Source organism: Vicia villosa, linkage group LG4 (genome assembly GCF_029867415.1).
Source record: "Vicia villosa cultivar HV-30 ecotype Madison, WI linkage group LG4, Vvil1.0, whole genome shotgun sequence".
Taxonomy (NCBI): Eukaryota; Viridiplantae; Streptophyta; class Magnoliopsida; order Fabales; family Fabaceae; genus Vicia; species Vicia villosa.
Window position 1 is genome coordinate 162,463,923 of NC_081183.1, and position 19,062 is coordinate 162,482,984.

The following is a 19,062-nucleotide window of genomic DNA, read 5'->3' on the forward strand; positions in this document are numbered from 1 at the left end:
GTTCAAAGTAAGTTTTTATGGGATGGGGTGGAAGATAGAAGATGTATTCATTGGATAAAATGGGGGGATGTTACTTTACCTTTGAACAAAGAAGGGTTAGGCGTCAAGAATTTGGCTATGTTTAATTTGGCTCTCCTTAATAAATGGAGGTGGAGGATTCTTCAAAAGAAAAATTCTTTGTGGTTTATTGTTTTGAAATCGCGTTATCGAGATCTATCGTCTAAGGTGTTTGGAACGGATAGAGAGGTGAAAGTTTCTTCTTGTTGTTCCATTTGGTGGAAGGATATTTTAAAAATCAATTCTTCTTCTTTGCTTGATCCTATTGTTGGAAGGAGTATATTTATTTTTCGAAATGGTTATAATACACCTTTTTGGGAATCTAATTGGTTGGAAGATAAAGCTCTTAAATAGGTTTATCCGGATTTATTTTTTGTTTCCTGTTTAAAGAATGTATCAGTGGCGACCATGGGTGGTTGGGTGAATAATGTTTGGCGGTGGGGGGATTTCGGGTTACCCGGTAATGTGGAGGAGGATCTGGTTTTTGTGAAAAAGTTTTTGTCTTTGAAGGTGCGTTTGGCGGTCTTTAATGGGTGGGCGGTATGAAAAGGCACCGTGGTTTGGTCCGGTAATACGGAGTTGGAGTTCTCAGGAGCTTTTTGCTATGATTTTTATGAGAAGTTACATATCCCGTTTGGTCCATCTATTAAACATGCGGAAGGTTTTGGCCACTTAAGGGAGACGAAAGTTCCTTTCAAGATCAAGGCATTTGGTTGGAGACTTTTTCTTAATAGGCTTCCGATGAAGGATCTTTTTGTGTCTAGAGGTATGTCTTTGCCTTTTGATGATATAAAGTGCATATTTTATGGATATTGGGCGGATAGTAGGAACCACTTATTTTTTGATTGTTTGGTGGTGAGAAATATTTGGAGTGAGATAGCTTTTTGGGTGGGTAAAGGGGTTATTTTTTAAGAGGAGTGTTTATCAAATTTTATTGATTTACACTTTTTCTTTCATAGTAAAAAAGGTGAGGGGTAGAAAAATGGATGCTGTTTGGATTGCTACAACTTGGAGTCTTTGGTTGGTTAGGAATGAAATGTGCTTTTGCAAGGAGGTTTGGAATGTGAATAATACCGTTTAGAATATTAAGTTGTTAGTTTGGAGATGGTCGTTTTACGGGAAAATTACACACCCCAATTATTCTTTCTACGAGTTTTGCAAGGACCCTTTGTATTTTCTCTCGTAGTTGTAATTGGTTTGTAATCTTCCCTTTTTGTAGGGGGTTCTCGATTTTCTTTGTAATTGGGTTGGAGAACCCTTAGTTCTCCCTTTAATGATATCTTGCTTTCTAAAATTAAAAATAATGAAAATTTTGTTTGAATAGTTATTCTTAAAATGTGATTTTAGGTATTTCATCTTTTTATGGAAAAAAAATGGATATCAAAATTTCAAAAAATCACTTAATTTTAAAGCTATTTCAAATAGAATTTCATAAAAATCATCTTTAAAATACCACTTTTTAAAAAAATTGCGATTTTGACTAAGTTTTGCTCTTCAATAAAATATGTTTATACTATAGGATGTCAAAATTAGTGTTTCGTTTAAAAAAAAAACAAATATAAAATAATTTGTAATATTTTGAAAAACGGTCTTGAAAAATCTATTTTTAAAAATACAAAGAAAAAATCTAACTTTTTAAAACTAAATCAAACAGACTAGTATAAGATGATAATACTTGGATTTTTATCCATGCCAATTTGAATGAGAATTGTGTCACCATACTTTCCTTCAATTACCTCATGTGTTTACTTTAGTAACAAACAAAGTAGGCTTAAATGCACCTTTGGTCCCTGTAAGTTAGCGAGTTTTTGATTTTCATCCCTGTAAGTTTTTTTTCTGGGTCTGAGTCCCTATATTTCACTTTCGCGTTTGTTTAAGTCCCTAAAATCAAAATCGGCAGGAAAATTCGCAGGAAAACCTGCAAATTTTCCTGCGGATTTTGGCTTTAGGGACTAAACCGCAAGCAAAAAAGTAAAATATAGGGACTCATACCAACAAAAAAAACTTACAGGGACGAAAATAAAAAACTCGTTAACTTACAGGACCAAGGGTGCATTTAAGCCAACAAAGTAATACCAAAATTGTAATTTTAACTAAATTTTTGTTTTCAATAATGTATGTTTATGTTATAGAATGTCAAAATTGTTATATATTTCCAAAATATTGTTTGGAGATTTGTATTTCTATAATAATGTATATAAATTGAATGCATTATTTTCATGTTGTGGTCAAATGGTGCTTGGTTCGAATCTTGTGTGGAACATTTTTTAATTAAAAATGGAGGAACGCAATACTAGAACTCGCGGCTTATGGATTGACAAAACACGCCAGTTCCACTAAAGCAGCACATCGATTGTGATAAAAATTGAACACTGCAATGCTATATTCAATTTTTGCTGTTAATGTAGAATTTTATTCAAAAGGTGTTTCTTTTTATCAAATGGCATGAATTTCTCTATAAATAGAGACATTTGGGAAACATAAAAGATGCACGAAAATAGAAATATATATCCATTTTTCACCATTTCAGTTATTCTAAATCATTCTTTCACTTTATTAATGCATGAGTAAAATGTAGAAAACAATTATTTGTAAACTATAATGAAATGATACACTTAGTGTGTTTGTGCAATTCACTTTAAGGAACTCAAAGTATCCTGAAGGGAATTCACCGTTATTCTCAATTGCATCCAATATACAATAATTGGTGGGGGCGAATTGTTCTTAAAGGTTAGTGTGAAATTCACAAACTTTGAATTTTCAAGTATGATCTTCATCGACGCTTTCTTTGTTCAAGGGCTGCCACATTTCCACCAACAACCACAAATATCAAACAATCTTTAGGAACAATTTTTTACTTAATCAATGGTGGCATCACTCAAAGAAATGACATTTAATTTTGTAAAATTAGAAATGTTTGATGGAGACAATTTTATCCGTTGGTAGAAAAAGTTGAAATTTTTGCTTACAACTTTGAAAGTTGAATATGTTCTGAATAATACAAGACCAGTATAAAGGAAAGAAGAATCAATCGCTGAAACAAGAGAAACACAAAAATGGGACAATGATGATTACATTTGCATGGGCCGTATTCTCAACAGTATGTCAGGTTCTTTATTCAATATTTATCAAACCAGTCAATCCACAAAAGATATTTGAAATAAACTATAGTCAAGGTACATGCAAGAAGATGCTACAAGTAAGAAATTTATTGTTTCCCATTTTAATAATTATGAAATGGTAGATAATAGACATGTTATGGAACAATTATATAAATTGAACGTATTCTTAATAATTAAAAACAACACAAAATGAACATGGATGAAACCATCATTGTGTCTTCCATAATAGACAAACCTCCACCTTCATGGAAGGATATAAAAAGGACCCTCAAACATAAAAAGGAGGATATATCTCTTGAGAAATTGGGTAATCACCTTCAAATAGTAGAAGAGTATCGTAAAGTAGATACTAAAGACCAATTTACTCATGAAAAAATACATTTTATGGAAGATGGAAAATCTAAAAGGTCTCATGATAATATGGAAATAGATGGTGAAGATGTTCATGACAACAATGGAAATGTACAAAGGAAAAGAAAGAAAGGAAGTTGCTTCCATTGTGGAAAACCGGGACATTTCAAAAGTGAATAAAGGTTCTTTAAAAGGATGAACAAATAGAAGAACTCAAGTGCACGAAAGGGTGGTCTTATTGCATAGAAGTAACTTCTAGAAATTCCTCACTTTTAAGAATGTGTATTCTATGTAGTAAAAGGTTGTAATTAAGTTTGTGTTGTATGTAATAAAGTGTGGGTTTATTTGGTTTGTATAATTTTCTTGTGTGGTATATTTATATGAGAATGGAATTTGGTTTTATCTACAAAGAATTGAATATGAAATTTGGTTGTTCATATTTTTATAAATATTTAGCATGAAGTATTTAATTTGCCTTTAATGATTTGTGTGTTAAAACATAATTTGGTTTTGATGATAACAAGAAAATAAATTTTGTATAAGTTAATTTGATACTCTGATGTGTATGCTTGTATTTCAGATGATGTTCTGACTCATGCTTGATAGAACGTGAAATATTAACTTATGTTGAGCAGATGACGTATAAGAAAATCTAGAGCTAAGGAAACTTCTGAATTCGCACGCTAAAGAAAACTCTAATAAGAAGAAATAAAGCAAGCTGAAGTTCTACTACATATAGTATATTTTTCTATGCACCAACCACTGTAGAAATATTCTGTTAGAAGATGTCTTCAAATAATCAAAACATAAGTTGAAGAAAAGAAGAAGCACAAAGTTCTGATACTGCATTAAGATACCGTTAGAGACATAATGAATACATGACGGCTGAAGCACTTAAATGAAACAACTCTCGAGGTTGATTGAAGAAGCAACACACATGAAACTCGTTGGAGAAACAAAAGCAAAAGCAAACATGCAAAGCATTTAATGCTCTCCCCAAAGATCAAGACAACACATATTCAAGGCTATAAATAGAAGATCATTTCTTCATAGAATGTGTGGCTGGAATAATGTAGCGCTTAAACCTTAGTGAAATATTACGACTGTGATTAAAGCTTATTAGAAGCAATCAGAAACACTACTATTTGAAGTTATTGTGTAACTATTCCTTGAGAGACCAGTTGGGTCATAATTCTCGAGAGATTTAGGACTAGTTTAGTCTTAGAGGTTTCTATGTGAATAAATGTTATATCTAGTGGAGATCCCTGAACGATTTATTATCTAGTGTTAGTCACAAAGCAGTTGGCTTGTGCAAGATCGTTAGTCACTTGCAGTTGGCTTGTGTATTGTATCGTTAGTCACAACAGTTGCTTGTGCATTTGTAATCAGTTTTGGTTATAGTGGATTAAGTCCTCGACCGAGAGAGACGAAATCACCTTGGTGGGTGGACTGAAGTAGTTTGAGTTTCAAACGAACTATAATAAAAATAAATGTTTCATTTTTATATTGCAAAAAGAAAAACTTATTCAACCCCCTCTCTAAGTTTTTTCTAAACCTTCATTTGGTTACATAAATAAATATACATACAATGAGTGTAATATGTCTTGAACTAATGTCATTTGACTTATCTTTAAAGTATAATGATTGGTAGTTGTATAACAAATTTCAAGTATATACATGCATATTTTGCATGTCATGTAAATGATAAAAGTCTATTTAAGATAATTAAATTAAGGCTTAAATGCACTTTTGGTCCCTGTAAGTTAGCGAGTTTTCTATTTTCGTTCCTGTAAGTTTTTTTTTTGTTTGAGTCCCTATATCCTACTTTTTGCTTGAGGTTTAGTCCTTAAAGTCAAAATTCGCAGGAAATCTGTAGGTTTCCCGCGGATTTTCCTGCGAAATTTCCTGCGGATTTTGATTTTAAAGACTAAAGAGAACGCAAAAGTGAAATATAGGGACTCAAACCAAAAAAAAAACTTACAGGGACGAAAATCAAAAACTCGCTAACTTACAGATACCAAAAGTACATTTAAGCCTTAAATTAATTTAAATATTTAAATTTAATTTTGATATGTGTTCATGATTTACATGATTGAATATATAATAAATTGTTGAATATTATGTGTTTATGAATTATATGATTGAATGTATAGTAAAATATCGAATATGATAAAATTTATGATCATTATTGTTTTAAATATAAAAATTTGTTAATCATGTTTATTGTATTAACTCAAATATGTAGTGTGCTCATTGAAAATTTGAAATAAAAGTGAAACTTTAAATTGTATTTCTTGTTATTAAATGAAATTAATAACAAACGTTGAATGGTTTAAAATGTTTGTACAAAATACAAAGTAACTCAATGACTACATTGTCATGATTGTGTGATAGTTTATTAAATTATTAAAAATAAATAAAAGATATATTAGTGTATGTGTTTGATTATTCAAAATTAATAAAATGTAATATCTTGCAATTATTTGATGAAATGATTGACAAGGATACGATGTTGAAGACATCGTGTAGGGATGTGATACAAGCTCATATCTTATTAATCACCAATGATGGAAACTCAACTCACAATTATTTAACATCAAGTCTTGAGTTCATTGATTAAAGTACATTATTAGAGTGATTGAAGTACTTGACAAAAGATACATCCCAAGGGTTAAAAGTACTTGGAACATAAGAATAAATGCGGTAGGACGAGGTTTTCGTCTTAATAGACATATGGCATATGTTTGCTCGAATGCTTAATTATGGGTGCAATTCTGATATAGTCTACCTATACGAGAATGAAGTGGAGCCGCTTCATAGAGTTAAGGGGCTTTACTCTTAAATTCTCATGAAAATGATATGTGATACAAGACCGTATTAAATGTGTCTGTTTTATAATTTTTTGATAGTACCGAGAGAGTTATGGAGAGATATTTTGAATCAAGAGTGACATTATTCAGAGATTTTGATGGAGAGATATTGAATCATAAATCTTCAATCGAGATGGATTGAACTGATCCTAAACATGTTTTAACTTCTTAAGTTGGGTCCGAGACTGACCTAAGGATTACCGACATAAGAAGTTTTAACTTCTTAGGTCGGATTTTGAACTGACTTAAGAACATTTTATTAGGTCGGGTTTAAAAGTTGATGACTTAATAAGTCTAACCCTAAGAAAGCTCTTATGCCATATATAACCGACCTAAGAAATTTCTTTCTTAAGTCGGATGAATTTAACCGACTTAACAAGGTTTTGTTTTTTTTTTGGATGGCACATATATATACTTTTATGTAAGACTAACCATTAACCCCAACATATATCGGCACAGCAGAAAAATTTAAAATATTAATACATCATATAATCATTTTGTTCCATATATTTCACCCAAACTTCAAAATAAAGCCAAGTAAAAATATTGTTCACCCAAACTTCAAAATAAAACCAAGTGAAACTATTGTCATACCACATAGCTAAAGTGTTACAATAGGTTTCACGAAAATGTTGTCATCCAAAATGTTGAAATTGTCATATAAAATATAAAAATGTTGCAGTAAAATGTAAACTCAATAGAGATAACTCTTGTTTAATGAAAAAGCATAAACAAGAGTAACTACAAACATCAACTAAGTACTAGTCAAAATACAATCAAAACAAGATACCATAAAGATTGGCCAAAAAATATCATATGATCTACCAAACACAACCAACATACAACATCCAACATAGAATTGCACATAATTCATATCATTGTCTCCACTTGCTTCAATATGTTCCAATATCATATTTTCACAACGCTCTTGAACATTTTTAACTTCCTCTTTTTGAAATGGATTTGAATCCCGAAATATCTGGATAAATAAATGTTGACAAAACATTAAATTATTATATCAACATAAAAAATAATAATTAATTGATACAACTTGTTAAAACTATTCTACTACTTACTTGAGTCTATGAACCAACAATAGTAGCGGATATAATGTTCAACATGTGAACCATGATGTAATAGCCGCACTCATAACTAGTTGTTTTTTACTCTAAAATTTAATATCAAACATGAACGTCTAATCAGTAAATATTATTAAAAAACTATTATAGAATATGAACGTCTATTTAGTAAATATGGAATTACTCATTTAAATATAAAGGTAACTTACGGTGGGATAGAACCATTCTACTTTCTTCTGCTTTCTCACACGTTGTAGTTTATTATAAGCTTCCAATGTACTACAATTTTTATTTATACATATATCAAAATATTCATGTACTATTTTTAATATATTTTTATTCATAAAAATTATCTATGTCATACCATCAAAAGAACTTAGCTACTATACACATCTGATGCTATAGTAATTCTATAATAAATAACAAAATTTCACACAAATACCATATAAACTCGTGGTGCTAGCTTGATATTTAAGAATCTCTAATCTCAATTATACTCCTACATTATGTATTCACGGGGTTACTGAACTAATTAATTTTTAAGTAACATTTCATAATCTAAACACATATCAATGCCCTTTAACCTCACTAGTTTTTCATCATTTAAATTAATACTACTCCACAAGCATCCTATAGCAAAACTAACTATAGTTTTGTGAAATGGCTTCTAAAATTAGTGTTGCTTTTTTTCTATGTCTCAATTTTTCTTCATCACTATTGTGAACTTCAACTATGTTGTCCCTGTAATCCCAATTCCAAACTCAATAACTTACCATTTTCCAAAGGTTATATGTGTTGTAAACTAACTTAAATTAGGTGTGTGTGCAAATGTGTTACTGTTACTTCACAATCATTTTGCGCCAGAAAATGAAAACATAAGATTCTATAACAAACTTAAGCACCATACAGATTTAACTTGATAATCACAAACATATACATTTTCTTCACAAAAACTAGGATAATCATGATTTTGAAATTCATGTTGCAATATCAACAAACAACAAATATAGCTCGCTCATTAAAAGATAAATCATTCAAAATATTAAGAATGATAAACACAAAACAACATAGTTGAATCAATTGACACATGTAGTATATACTTACATTTTAACAATGTCATAGATTTTTTTATCTGGCTTCTTTCCCAATGAACATAAAAAGGCTACTTCAAGCTTCTGAGGATTAATGATGAACAATTGCCAATGATGACTACAAGGGTAAAATACAATTTAATGGGTTAAGTAAATTTCTATCAATTATAAGTGATTAACTATTACAAGAAAAAAATTCTTACTTGCTAAAATAAGGAGCAAGGTAACATTCTTTGATATCATCACACATCTTCTTTTGCATGTAGGATTGAACACTACCTCGCTCATTTTGACTATGAGTGAAATGCGGATCCATAAATCCTTAAACACTATTGTTGCCTAATTCCATACAGAGGCGGTGTAGATATCTAAACAATATTGAAAGATATTTACATTATAAATGAAATTAAGTAAATGTTAGTTTAATAAATTTACAAATAACCTATACTTACATGAGCCACACTTGTAAAACAGTGATGCCTAAATCTTTTGTACCCATACACAAGTCTACAATATCTTCTCTTGGGAGCTCAATAATGGCATTTGTCTCACCGAATTCACCATTAAACTTCAAAGTTTGATCCATAAACATTGCCTTTACCCCTAATTTTTTACAGATAGGTTCCGACTTTTTTGGTGGAGCATCATATTTCTTAACCAAACATGTGAAATATGATAAAATATTAGACAAGATATTTAAAAGGTCTCAATTGTCTACAAAGAGAATAATAACGGTAATGAATACCTTCTTAGAAGTAAGTTGCAAAAGTCTTTTTGGCCATTGAATGAAAGTATTAGAGGCATCACCAACCGTGGTAACCTCATCCGTGGGAACCGGTACTTTAGCATTTGCATACATCACTTTGGTAACAGCCACTCTCACCATATCATTATTGAGCACCTGATTTTGTATATTGGGCCCTAACATATACACATTAGCATATGCCACTACACGAGTGTTTCCATCAATATACAATTCACACTCTTCAGGAATATCCTCTTGATCATCATCTTGTATATGAGGCACCTCTGAACAAGTACCATTTGCGCTCGCATATTGTAGAGTGGTATCAGAAGAACAAATTGGGTCATTTCTGGATTTTTGAGAGAAAGCTGGCAAAGATGATATATCCCGCATCACCTGCTCTCTAATATCCTTAATAAGCTCAGCCTTAATAGTCTCTATTTGGTATTTATTCATAACAGGCGGGGGACAAGAACATTTACGAGAATGAGATCCAAAGAATTGTCGAATCCCCACACCTCGACCAACAGCACGAACACGACCAGGGTGCTCATCATACCCTGTGGCTTCAGTCAAAATATCTTTCCGTCCTTGTGGGACAAAGGTCCCTTCTAACACTAGAGAATCCTACAAATATCATCAGTCCAACATCAATAAATAGTAAAATAAACAGATCAATATATCAGTAAAACAACGTCAGTTCACTAGTACAAAAATGTTAATTTACACCTGTTTTTTATTAAATTTACACCCATTATTTTTAATAAAAATCGGGTGTATATCCACAGGGTGAGAAATGTCTAACGCATTTACACCCTATTTTAAAACGGGTGTAAATACGTTCGTAATTACTCCCTATTTTAAGAATATCGGGTGTAAATATGTTCTACGTTACACCCTATTTTAACAAAAATCGGTGTAATTTGAAGTAATTACGTTTTTAATTACACCCTATTTTAACAAAAATCGGGTGTAATTACGTTTTTAATTGCACCCTATTTTAATAAAAATCGGGTGTAATTGGACGTAATTACGTTTTTAATTACACCCTGTTTTAATAAAAATCGGGTGTAATTGGGTATAATTATATTTTTAATTACACCCTGTTTTAATAAAAATTGGGTGTAATTGGGCATAATTACGTTTTTAATTACACCCTATTTTAGTAAAAATCGGGTGTAATTGAGCGTAATTAAGTTTTAATTACACCCTGTTTTAATTAAAATCGGGTGTAATTACGTTTTAATTACACTCTGTTTTAATTAAAATCGGGTGTAGATATGTTCTTAATTACACCCTATTTTAATAAAAATCGGGTGTAAATATGTCATTTATGAATGAACAATTATATTATATTTAAATCTATTTACACCCTATTTCATATACACCATTTACACCCTATTTCATATACACCATTTAGTTATATTTCATTTTCAGTCATAATATTGCAAATACTATAAAATCATATTTTAACTAAGTCAAAATATTTTTAATATTAACCAAAAAGTATACAATATCATGTGCATTCATAATATTTCAAGTACTATAAAATCATACACATAAAAATTATATTTTAACCAAGTCATAACACTTTCTTCATATATAATTTTACGCCATGCTTGACGGTTAGCTTCGGTGTTCTCTAGTCCAATTGAATTCAACCGCTTTCCACATGTAGCATTGGATTCATCCATGGCCAAAATACCACGCCCTGGAGAAGCAATTGCTTTCCACAATTCGATCCGGAGGAAGACCTTCTACATTCGTGTACACCGACTTCATCTTCTCAAGCAAAGTCTACAAAATTATTCATTATATAGCAATTCAAAGCCAAACAACAAACCTCTAATTTCTTAAAAACTACGAGGTTAAAAAATGTTTTACCGTTTTGCCAGCCTTGTCAATCCCTAAAATGAGTACATGAAGCTTTAACTTGTTGAACATGTACTGCCAAAGTCCATAAAATAATGAAAGCATCCTTTGTTGAGAATGTTATCACAAAAAGTGGCAAGAAGTTCTGGACTAGAGTTTCCAGCAACACCTTTGTTGCAAAAGACCTCAAAAGCCTCTTTAAGAGTCTATATGATCAAATCTTTCAGATTTACATGCACATCAATCAAACATAACTGTAAAAAAAAACCAAGAACAATCATGTAAGACCGTTTTCACTAACATATTAAATATTTCAACTATAGTAATTACTTTGATTTTTTTATCGACTAATTACTTAGATATATATTAGTAAGTTGTATATAGAACTCAAGACAGAAAAATTAACAGAAAAGAATGACTCACCGAGTAAGTAATGAATTGAAACTACTTTCTCGGGTATAATCTTATCTTCAAACTCAAATTATAGTTTCTAGTTGAATCGGAACTCATGGAAAGAATTAATCGACGGACACGGGCTGCATGTTTTCAGCTTCTGTCCTAAGGTTAAGTAATGCAATTATGTGTCTTTTTTTATCATTATAGTAGATTATAGCGGAAAAACCTGCAATTATATATCGGCCGCTTTGCGGCACCATTATAGCAAATTATAGCGGAAAAACCTGCAATATTTACCATCGTAGTGAGCTCAAAAACCACCCGCCATAGCGACCATGGTGCCGCTGTTTGATAACACTTATGCTAGTAGATTAGTTCAAACAAGTCAATTCAAACAGACTCCAAGTTACATTTGGGAAAGGGATTGAGATAATTGAGAAGAAAACAATGGTTGAAATTTATGTTCATCTAATATAATTTCTCGTGTGTATTTGACAGAGTATCAACTAGTGACTCAAGTTGATAGCATGGTTTATGAATATTTTTAAAAATGTAACAAAATAAAAACTTAAGTTCTCACTTTGGTCAAACTAAAAGTAAGAGAGCTTTCTAAGGAAGGGTTTTAAGGCATACTTGAGAGCATGTAATACTGTCTTCAACGTTATGCCTGTTCCAACTATTGTCATCTGTATAAGCTTCCCAGCATGAAATGGAAATGCTTTGGTCCAAAATCATCGAACCCTGAACAAGAATATATGCAAATTAGCAAACACATTTAAACCAGGACAATTTCATGTTACTGAATAGGTAATGTTCTGCAATAAAACAAGATGGATTGAATTGAACAGGTAGAAATATCACAATATATTAAGCTAAAATATACTCTTGAATGTAATTGGTGAAATTTTAACGACTTGACAAAGAAGGTAAGAACCTTACATTAAGTTTCTTCATATATAAGTTTTCTTCTTCTTTGATTTTTGTTTTGGCAACATTTCTATATCTTTATCCTCTTCAACCATTTGTATTTGATCTTGTAGATTTTGCTCCTCAACCTCGAGAGCATTGGAGAGATGATCGAGTTGTGGACGATAATTGATGAGGTTTTGATTGGCGATAACAAACTCAATGACACCTAGACATGTTCCACTTCCTCTTTCGAACACAGGAAGTGCTAGAAGAGAACCATACTGCTGCTGCTGTTGCTGATGTCGCGGATACTCGTGGCTTCTAAAGAATCGAACATGAACATTCATGTTTGGATTCACAGAAATCGGAACAGATGAACTGGAATCCTGCTGCAGATAATGAATTCATAAAGACTAGGATTCTCTTTCAAAATCTCTTCAGTTAGATACATGTATCTCCTCTTGATCATAAATTTATCACCTGAAATAGTTATAAATAAATTACATTAGTACAAGTGTACAACAATTTTTTAGAAACTCCAAAAGCAATTACATGATAACATATTTATCACGAATAGTAACTTCTACGAGTAATACTTACACATGCGTTGGAATTTCTCCTTGAGTACAGTTTTGTGCTCACTGTTAGTGATCTTAAAGTAAAAATCAGGATATGTGCTTTGTTCAACACAGTTAGCTGGATTAGCAGTGCCAATGGCCTAGATAGTTGCAGGGCCTTCTGCCCTCTGAGCCTTGCGAATTTCAGACACACTAACCATCTTGATGTTTTTGGTAGCAGAAGAACTCAGTTGGTTTACAGAAGTTATTGTAGAAAAGGAAAGGGTTGAAAGAGAGTTGTGGTTGAAAGATGCATGGGGTGAGATGGTTTTATATGAAGGAGAGAAGAGTGAATATTGAAGGGTAGGTAGCTGGAAACATCGCGTGCATCACTCAAACACTTGTAACATTTTCATACTTCATTTTTTTAATCTAATATTCAAACACAACTTGGTGTTAAAAGTTAATAATACTATGTGTGAGTTTGGTAGGAATTATCTTACTTAGTCTCTGCCCTCTCGTTTTTTGTATTTTTTTATTAAACAATAATTGTCTTGCTTATATTTATATTTTGGTCAATAATTATTATTTTATTATTTGTATGCTAACTAGTTGAATCAAGCATGAAGGAGAAAGAGTCATGAAGATTAAGTTCTGAGCCAATACAATTGAATATATGGGTAGATGAATTTCTAATGGTCAACTGTTTGAGTCATGGCCACCAACCCACATTAGACCAAACAAAAACATGGCTACAAGTTTAGTTAGTTTATGTTAATATATAGTTAATTATATTTATTTATATACTAAATAAATTTTGGATTTTATAGATTTTTCTGATGAAGTTAATTTTTAATTTATATGTACATTTTTAGAAATATATTAATGCAAAATTGGGGTGTGATATAACTAAATTATAAAGTTATGTCGTAATAAACAAGTTTTTAAGTTTGTTAAGAAGTTGAATAAGTTCTGTCAATAATTGTTTTTAAATAATTTTAAAGTATTCACCTATTTAACTGCTAAACAAATACAAATAATACATTGGAAAGTCAATAAATCATATTCAACTCAAGGTTTTTTTTGCCGTCGCAATGGTATAATAATGGTGTGATTAGGTGGTAGAGACGTTTACAGAGTCTAAGATTCTCAAGGGTTTGTTTGTTGAAAAATGCTTTGTTAATGATTTGTAAATATGTATCTAACAAAAGCATATATACTCTGTCCTTTAACCTACAGTAGTAACGGTAGCTGATTCAGATTTCAGACAGACGGTAATAACATGTTGATGCTATATAGAAACTGCATAACTTCTTTGATGCACAAAAATCACATTTGAAGTTGAACATACGTGTGAGAGATTGTTATTTAAGTTATACCTCGTGCTCCACGCCTACAACGGCTGCTTCAGCACATTTTGGATGTGAAACTAGAGCTGATTCTACTTCAGCTGTCCCAATACGATGGCCACTGCACATATCAAGAGTATCAGATTTAAACATCATAAATGAATTGTATGTCTATTCATATGTACATGCTTGCACTTATGAAGAATGAAATTCCAGGATTGACAAATCACTAGAAAGAGATTATGGAATTCAAAGAATACCTGACATTAATGACATCATCAACTCTCCCAGTAAGCCAATAGTATCCATCTTTATCCCTGAAACAAAGTCAAGTGCATAGAACATAATTAATTATCCCACACATTTTCAAAAGCCCTTTTTCCTGTATTTGAAGGAAGGCTGCAAAATAATAATTTACACAGCCTAGACTTGAATTCAAAGATACTAACGTGAGACTCCAAAGTATATGAGTATAAAATGTTTAGGAACACTAACCTGCTGCAGCCATCACCATTGAAATAGTAGCCAGCAAAGGGCTTGAAATATGTTGTTTCATATCGTTCATGATCGCCATACAAAGTTCTGAATGCCCCTGGCCATGATCTCTTAACACACAAGTAACCACTAGACTCTCCTTCTATCGCAACACCTTTCTCATCCACTATGACAGGCTAAAATAACAATATAACTTGTCAGAGAAATTGGCATACTGAACTACTAGTAGTAAAAAAGAGCGGGGAAAAAATCACTATATATGATAAAATGAACAAATTTGGTTTTCTTAACAGACCTCGACTCCAAAGAAAGGGCAAGTAGCAGAACCAGGCTTCTGGGGCCAAGCACCAGGTAGTGGAGTTATCTGCAAGCAGCAGTGAAGAATTTCAATCCCAAAGACAGAGATTCACAAAATATGAGTGTGCACGTGTGTGAAGACTTTTATACAAAACCCAACTCTCAATTAGCACTTCAGCTATGTAGATGTGATACTGTTACTAATGGAATCGACCTAAATTACATGTTTAGTGTCTGTCATTAGAATCATATTGAACATAGTGTCGTATTGTTGATGTTGAGCATTCAGGCTGAAGTAATCAAACAAAAAAGAGAAAGAATTGAGTTCAGGCATTTCACCGAACATTTGGTGTGCATGTTACGAAATGACGAATTCGTTAATAAACTATAATTGAACAACAATCACACAACACAATCGAAGAATAGAGATGAAGAAGATTGAAACTGAAGTTCACTTGAAAAAAACGCACGTACCGAATTCCATCATGAATCTGCGTCGGCATCATCTTCATGTATCTTTCGTTTCTCTTAATTTCATTCTCATTCGCTTGTTCCATTAATCACCATGCTCTGCCACTGATTGGATTTGGTCGAGGAAGAGATTGAAAAACACGTTAGATAAGCACTTTTAAGAGGAGCAAGTATCGCTTTTCCGTTTTCACGTTCGTTGTAACTGCGCATTGTTGGTAACTTATTATTCTCTGTTTCTTTTCCATATATTTCATAGTATATTTCATATATCATATTTCATATATCATAATACATGTTATACAATAAGGTTTTAATGAAATAGATTAATATTTTGAGTTATAAAATTAAATATTGTTTTAGTCCATTTAAATTTACACCCGTTTTAAATTTAACAGGAGTAATTGAGATCTGATTATAATAATATTTTTAGTTTACACCCGTTTTTAAAAAATAAGGTGTAAATTGTCACGTACTAATACTTAAAATGATATTTTATTTACAAAATTGCCACTGCATTTCTTAATTACACCCGTTTTTAGTATATTGGGTGTAAATGTTAAAATTATATTATTCATTTTGTACTAGTGGTTCAGCACTCCTAAAAAACAATTCACCAAATAGCATCAGTTCTGCACTCATAAGAAATAGTTCAACAAATAGCATCAGTTCAGCAAAACAGTTCAACTTGTTACTCGCATCAGCTCAGCATCTTATAGTACACATTAGCAATTAGTAAAAATTATATTTAAAACCAACAGCTTAACTGTTGGTTAGATCAATTACTTGCAATAGATTTACATCTAATTTTAACAAATGTCAAAAATTAATTAGCCTGCATTCTACAAAACTCAGATGAATTACAAATGATAGACTCAACTTTTAATTTTTAATGCTTTAAGAAAAAAGATATATGTGTATTTAACAAAAATTAAAATAGATTTAAAATAGATTGTATATAAAAAAATATAAATAAAAAGCGACCCTTGAGGATTGAAAGAATATATGAATCAAATTACTCGTGAGAAAAAACCTGAACTAGATGAATCTATGTTGCACTTCTACACGTGGGAAAAAACCTGAACTAGATGAATCTATGTTGCACTTCTACACGTGAGAAAAAACCTGAACTAGATGAGTCCCTGATGCACTTCTAAACTAATAACCCCCGAGATTTCAGTTTCATCAAATTCAAATCTTATCATACAAATAAATGGAGACAATCATTAATGTAGATAAAGCAAGCCCATTCTATTTTGGTCATATTTTAAGGGGGGGTTTCTTAAGTCCTACCAGGCACCAGTACTACCATGCAATTCACTGCATAGATACGTTCAATTTGGAAGGAAACAATGACTAAGATTTATTTTAGAGAAGAAAAGAACATTAAGTCCTATTCGGTTTCTATTTCGATTTTAGGATTTCATTCCTGTTTTTACATTTACATAAAAGTCAACTTGTTTTTACTTAACATCTAACTCTAAAGTTTCGTATATTAAACAATTAAAATAAATTTCTAATGATTCCATGTTTTAGTGTATTCTCTATAAATCTTCTATAACAACATATCAAAAGCAGAATTATTAACTACACTCAAATCCAACAATGGTTGTAGTGACATCATCTCCTAACTATGTATGTTGCAGAATGCAGGCTAATTAATTTTTGGCTTATGTTTATAACACTTTCATATTCTATGATTAAAATATCATTTGATCTGTCCCATCACACATAACTAGTTATTAATATATGATTTATTTTCAGGTTTTTAGTATAATATTGTAATTAATTATTCATATTTGGAGGAGACTGACTTGGAAAATTAATTAATTGCACATGTAGATAACATGTTATATTTGTGAAACCAATTCAAGTAATTAAAATAAGACTATAGTTAACCTCTAAAAGAAAATTTATATATAAACCGATTCAAGTAATTAAAATTATGAAACTAAGAATTCCTTCACAATTGTCAATTACTGAATCTAATTTTTATCCTAAAACCATGGCAATGAAGTAAATTAGCAAACTACACTTTAAAACTTGTGTATGGATTTGGATGGTTCCTAAGCAAACCTAAGGGTTTGACAAGAGGTTGTTTGTACTGGCATATTGTTGTATTATTATTAGTGACATTAATGAGGATAGTTTTTGGACCAACTGAAGTGGATGTTTGAGGAAGCTCGATCCCATTTTGCTAATGCAATATGCCAAGTTCATAAATAATCAATATACACATGTTGAATTGAAATGATGCATACTAAAATAGAGTAAAACTACTTACAATTTTTTCTGCAACACGACGAGCGTCTTCCGATGTATACTCTCCTGATGGTTTTAGTCGGGCTCTCTTCCACTTCTCATGACGTTGTGGTGGAGATGGAGATGGAACCTCTGACCCTTCAGCTGCTTCTTGTCTTTCTTTTAACTTTTCTGCCATCATATTTTTCTCAAGCAAAGCATATCCCCCTTGGGACAATCTATGGGGATATTTATTATAAGATTGAGCCTTTTGTCCCTTTTATCTTTTCTCCTATTATATACCACAGAAATTCATTAGGTAGTACTAAAAAATTATTTGATTGATGAAATAACTAATAAAGCCAACTAACTAGAAGGGAAGGGTCCTCACGCGACTTAACAAAATTCTTCCACATCTCTTCATCAATATAAGGATAATCATCAGCAGCTGACATGCCCATCTTATTTCCATTATTTAAATATCTACTTGTTAAGCTATTTTTAAAGGCCTTCCAACGCTCACCCGCATATATCATCGTCCTCTTATCAACAACATCATTTTTAGGAATAACCCATATTTGCTATGTTACACAACAAATAGAAGACTTAGTAAATGCAATTAAAATTACCTTAAGTCCTTTCAAATTTCTTTTATGTCTTCACTGCCAACATTATCCCACTCATCAATCACAATACTGATTTTCTCTCGAGCAAGACAAGCCACATGAAACTTGAAATCTTTTGCAAGTTCCCCTATAGGATGTCCATCTGAATTAAAATCTATTGATATTCTCTCATCCCGTGCAGTCAAAAGTTGCAACTTTTTCATCCGGGTGCAACCTCTTCCCTTTTTTTTTTGGTTGATTGAGTATTCGACCCACTTTGCGAAGAAGCTGATGCATCACCCATGTGTCTGTTTAGAGAAAAAAAACATAAGAATGATTAGTAAGAATTCAAGCTCAATAATATGGAATTATATGAATAAAACTATTGTACATGAGACAATAAAAAAATTACTTAAAAACTGCATATTTAGATTTAAAAAATTACCAATTCCTAACTAAGTTTGTAATGTTTGAATATTTTCTCATATTCCTTCTTGATGATCATCACGAGTGGCATACACCTCGTCACCGATAGTATCTTCAACTAAACTTGGCACC

At 31.6% G+C, this 19,062-nt stretch overlaps 1 protein-coding gene and 1 long non-coding RNA gene across 5 annotated transcripts; both read right to left on the bottom strand.

Annotated features, from left to right (window-relative positions):
* Nucleotides 1-7,094: 7,094 nt before the first annotated feature.
* Nucleotides 7,095-18,806, bottom strand: LOC131598230 (uncharacterized). Its single transcript, XM_058870849.1, has 9 exons — nucleotides 17,943-18,806; nucleotides 9,316-9,942; nucleotides 9,023-9,222; nucleotides 8,774-8,863; nucleotides 8,584-8,688; nucleotides 7,689-7,758; nucleotides 7,477-7,482; nucleotides 7,244-7,379; nucleotides 7,095-7,141 (listed from the first exon to the last, which is right to left on the bottom strand). Exons 1-9 carry the CDS (start codon nucleotides 18,099-18,101, stop codon nucleotides 7,095-7,097), a joined length of 1,440 nt encoding a protein of 479 aa, XP_058726832.1. The 5' UTR covers nucleotides 18,102-18,806.
* On the bottom strand, nucleotides 10,783-15,886 carry LOC131595764 (uncharacterized). Of its 4 annotated transcripts, none has more exons than XR_009282052.1 (9): nucleotides 15,665-15,886; nucleotides 15,189-15,257; nucleotides 14,894-15,069; nucleotides 14,659-14,715; nucleotides 14,429-14,519; nucleotides 12,523-12,972; nucleotides 12,217-12,324; nucleotides 11,200-11,441; nucleotides 10,783-11,112 (listed from the first exon to the last, which is right to left on the bottom strand). It is a non-coding gene; the product is annotated as an uncharacterized LOC131595764 (long non-coding RNA). The 4 variants fall into 4 exon arrangements; XR_009282051.1 differs by having other exon boundaries at nucleotides 11,611-12,324; XR_009282050.1 differs by having other exon boundaries at nucleotides 11,200-12,324.
* Nucleotides 18,807-19,062: the final 256 nt, after the last annotated feature.

Coding starts and splice junctions, on each gene's coding strand:
- LOC131598230 (XM_058870849.1), bottom strand. CDS start 18,101: ATGATGGCAGAAAAGTTAAAAGAAAGACAAGAAGCAGCTGAAGGGTCA. Junction 9,943..17,942: donor GTCGTGTTGCAGAAAAAATT/GTAAGTAGTTTT, acceptor TGATATTTGTAG/GATTCTCTAGTGTTAGAAGG. Junction 8,689..8,773: donor CTTGCTCCTTATTTTAGCAA/GTAAGAATTTTT, acceptor TTACCCTTGTAG/TCATCATTGGCAATTGTTCA.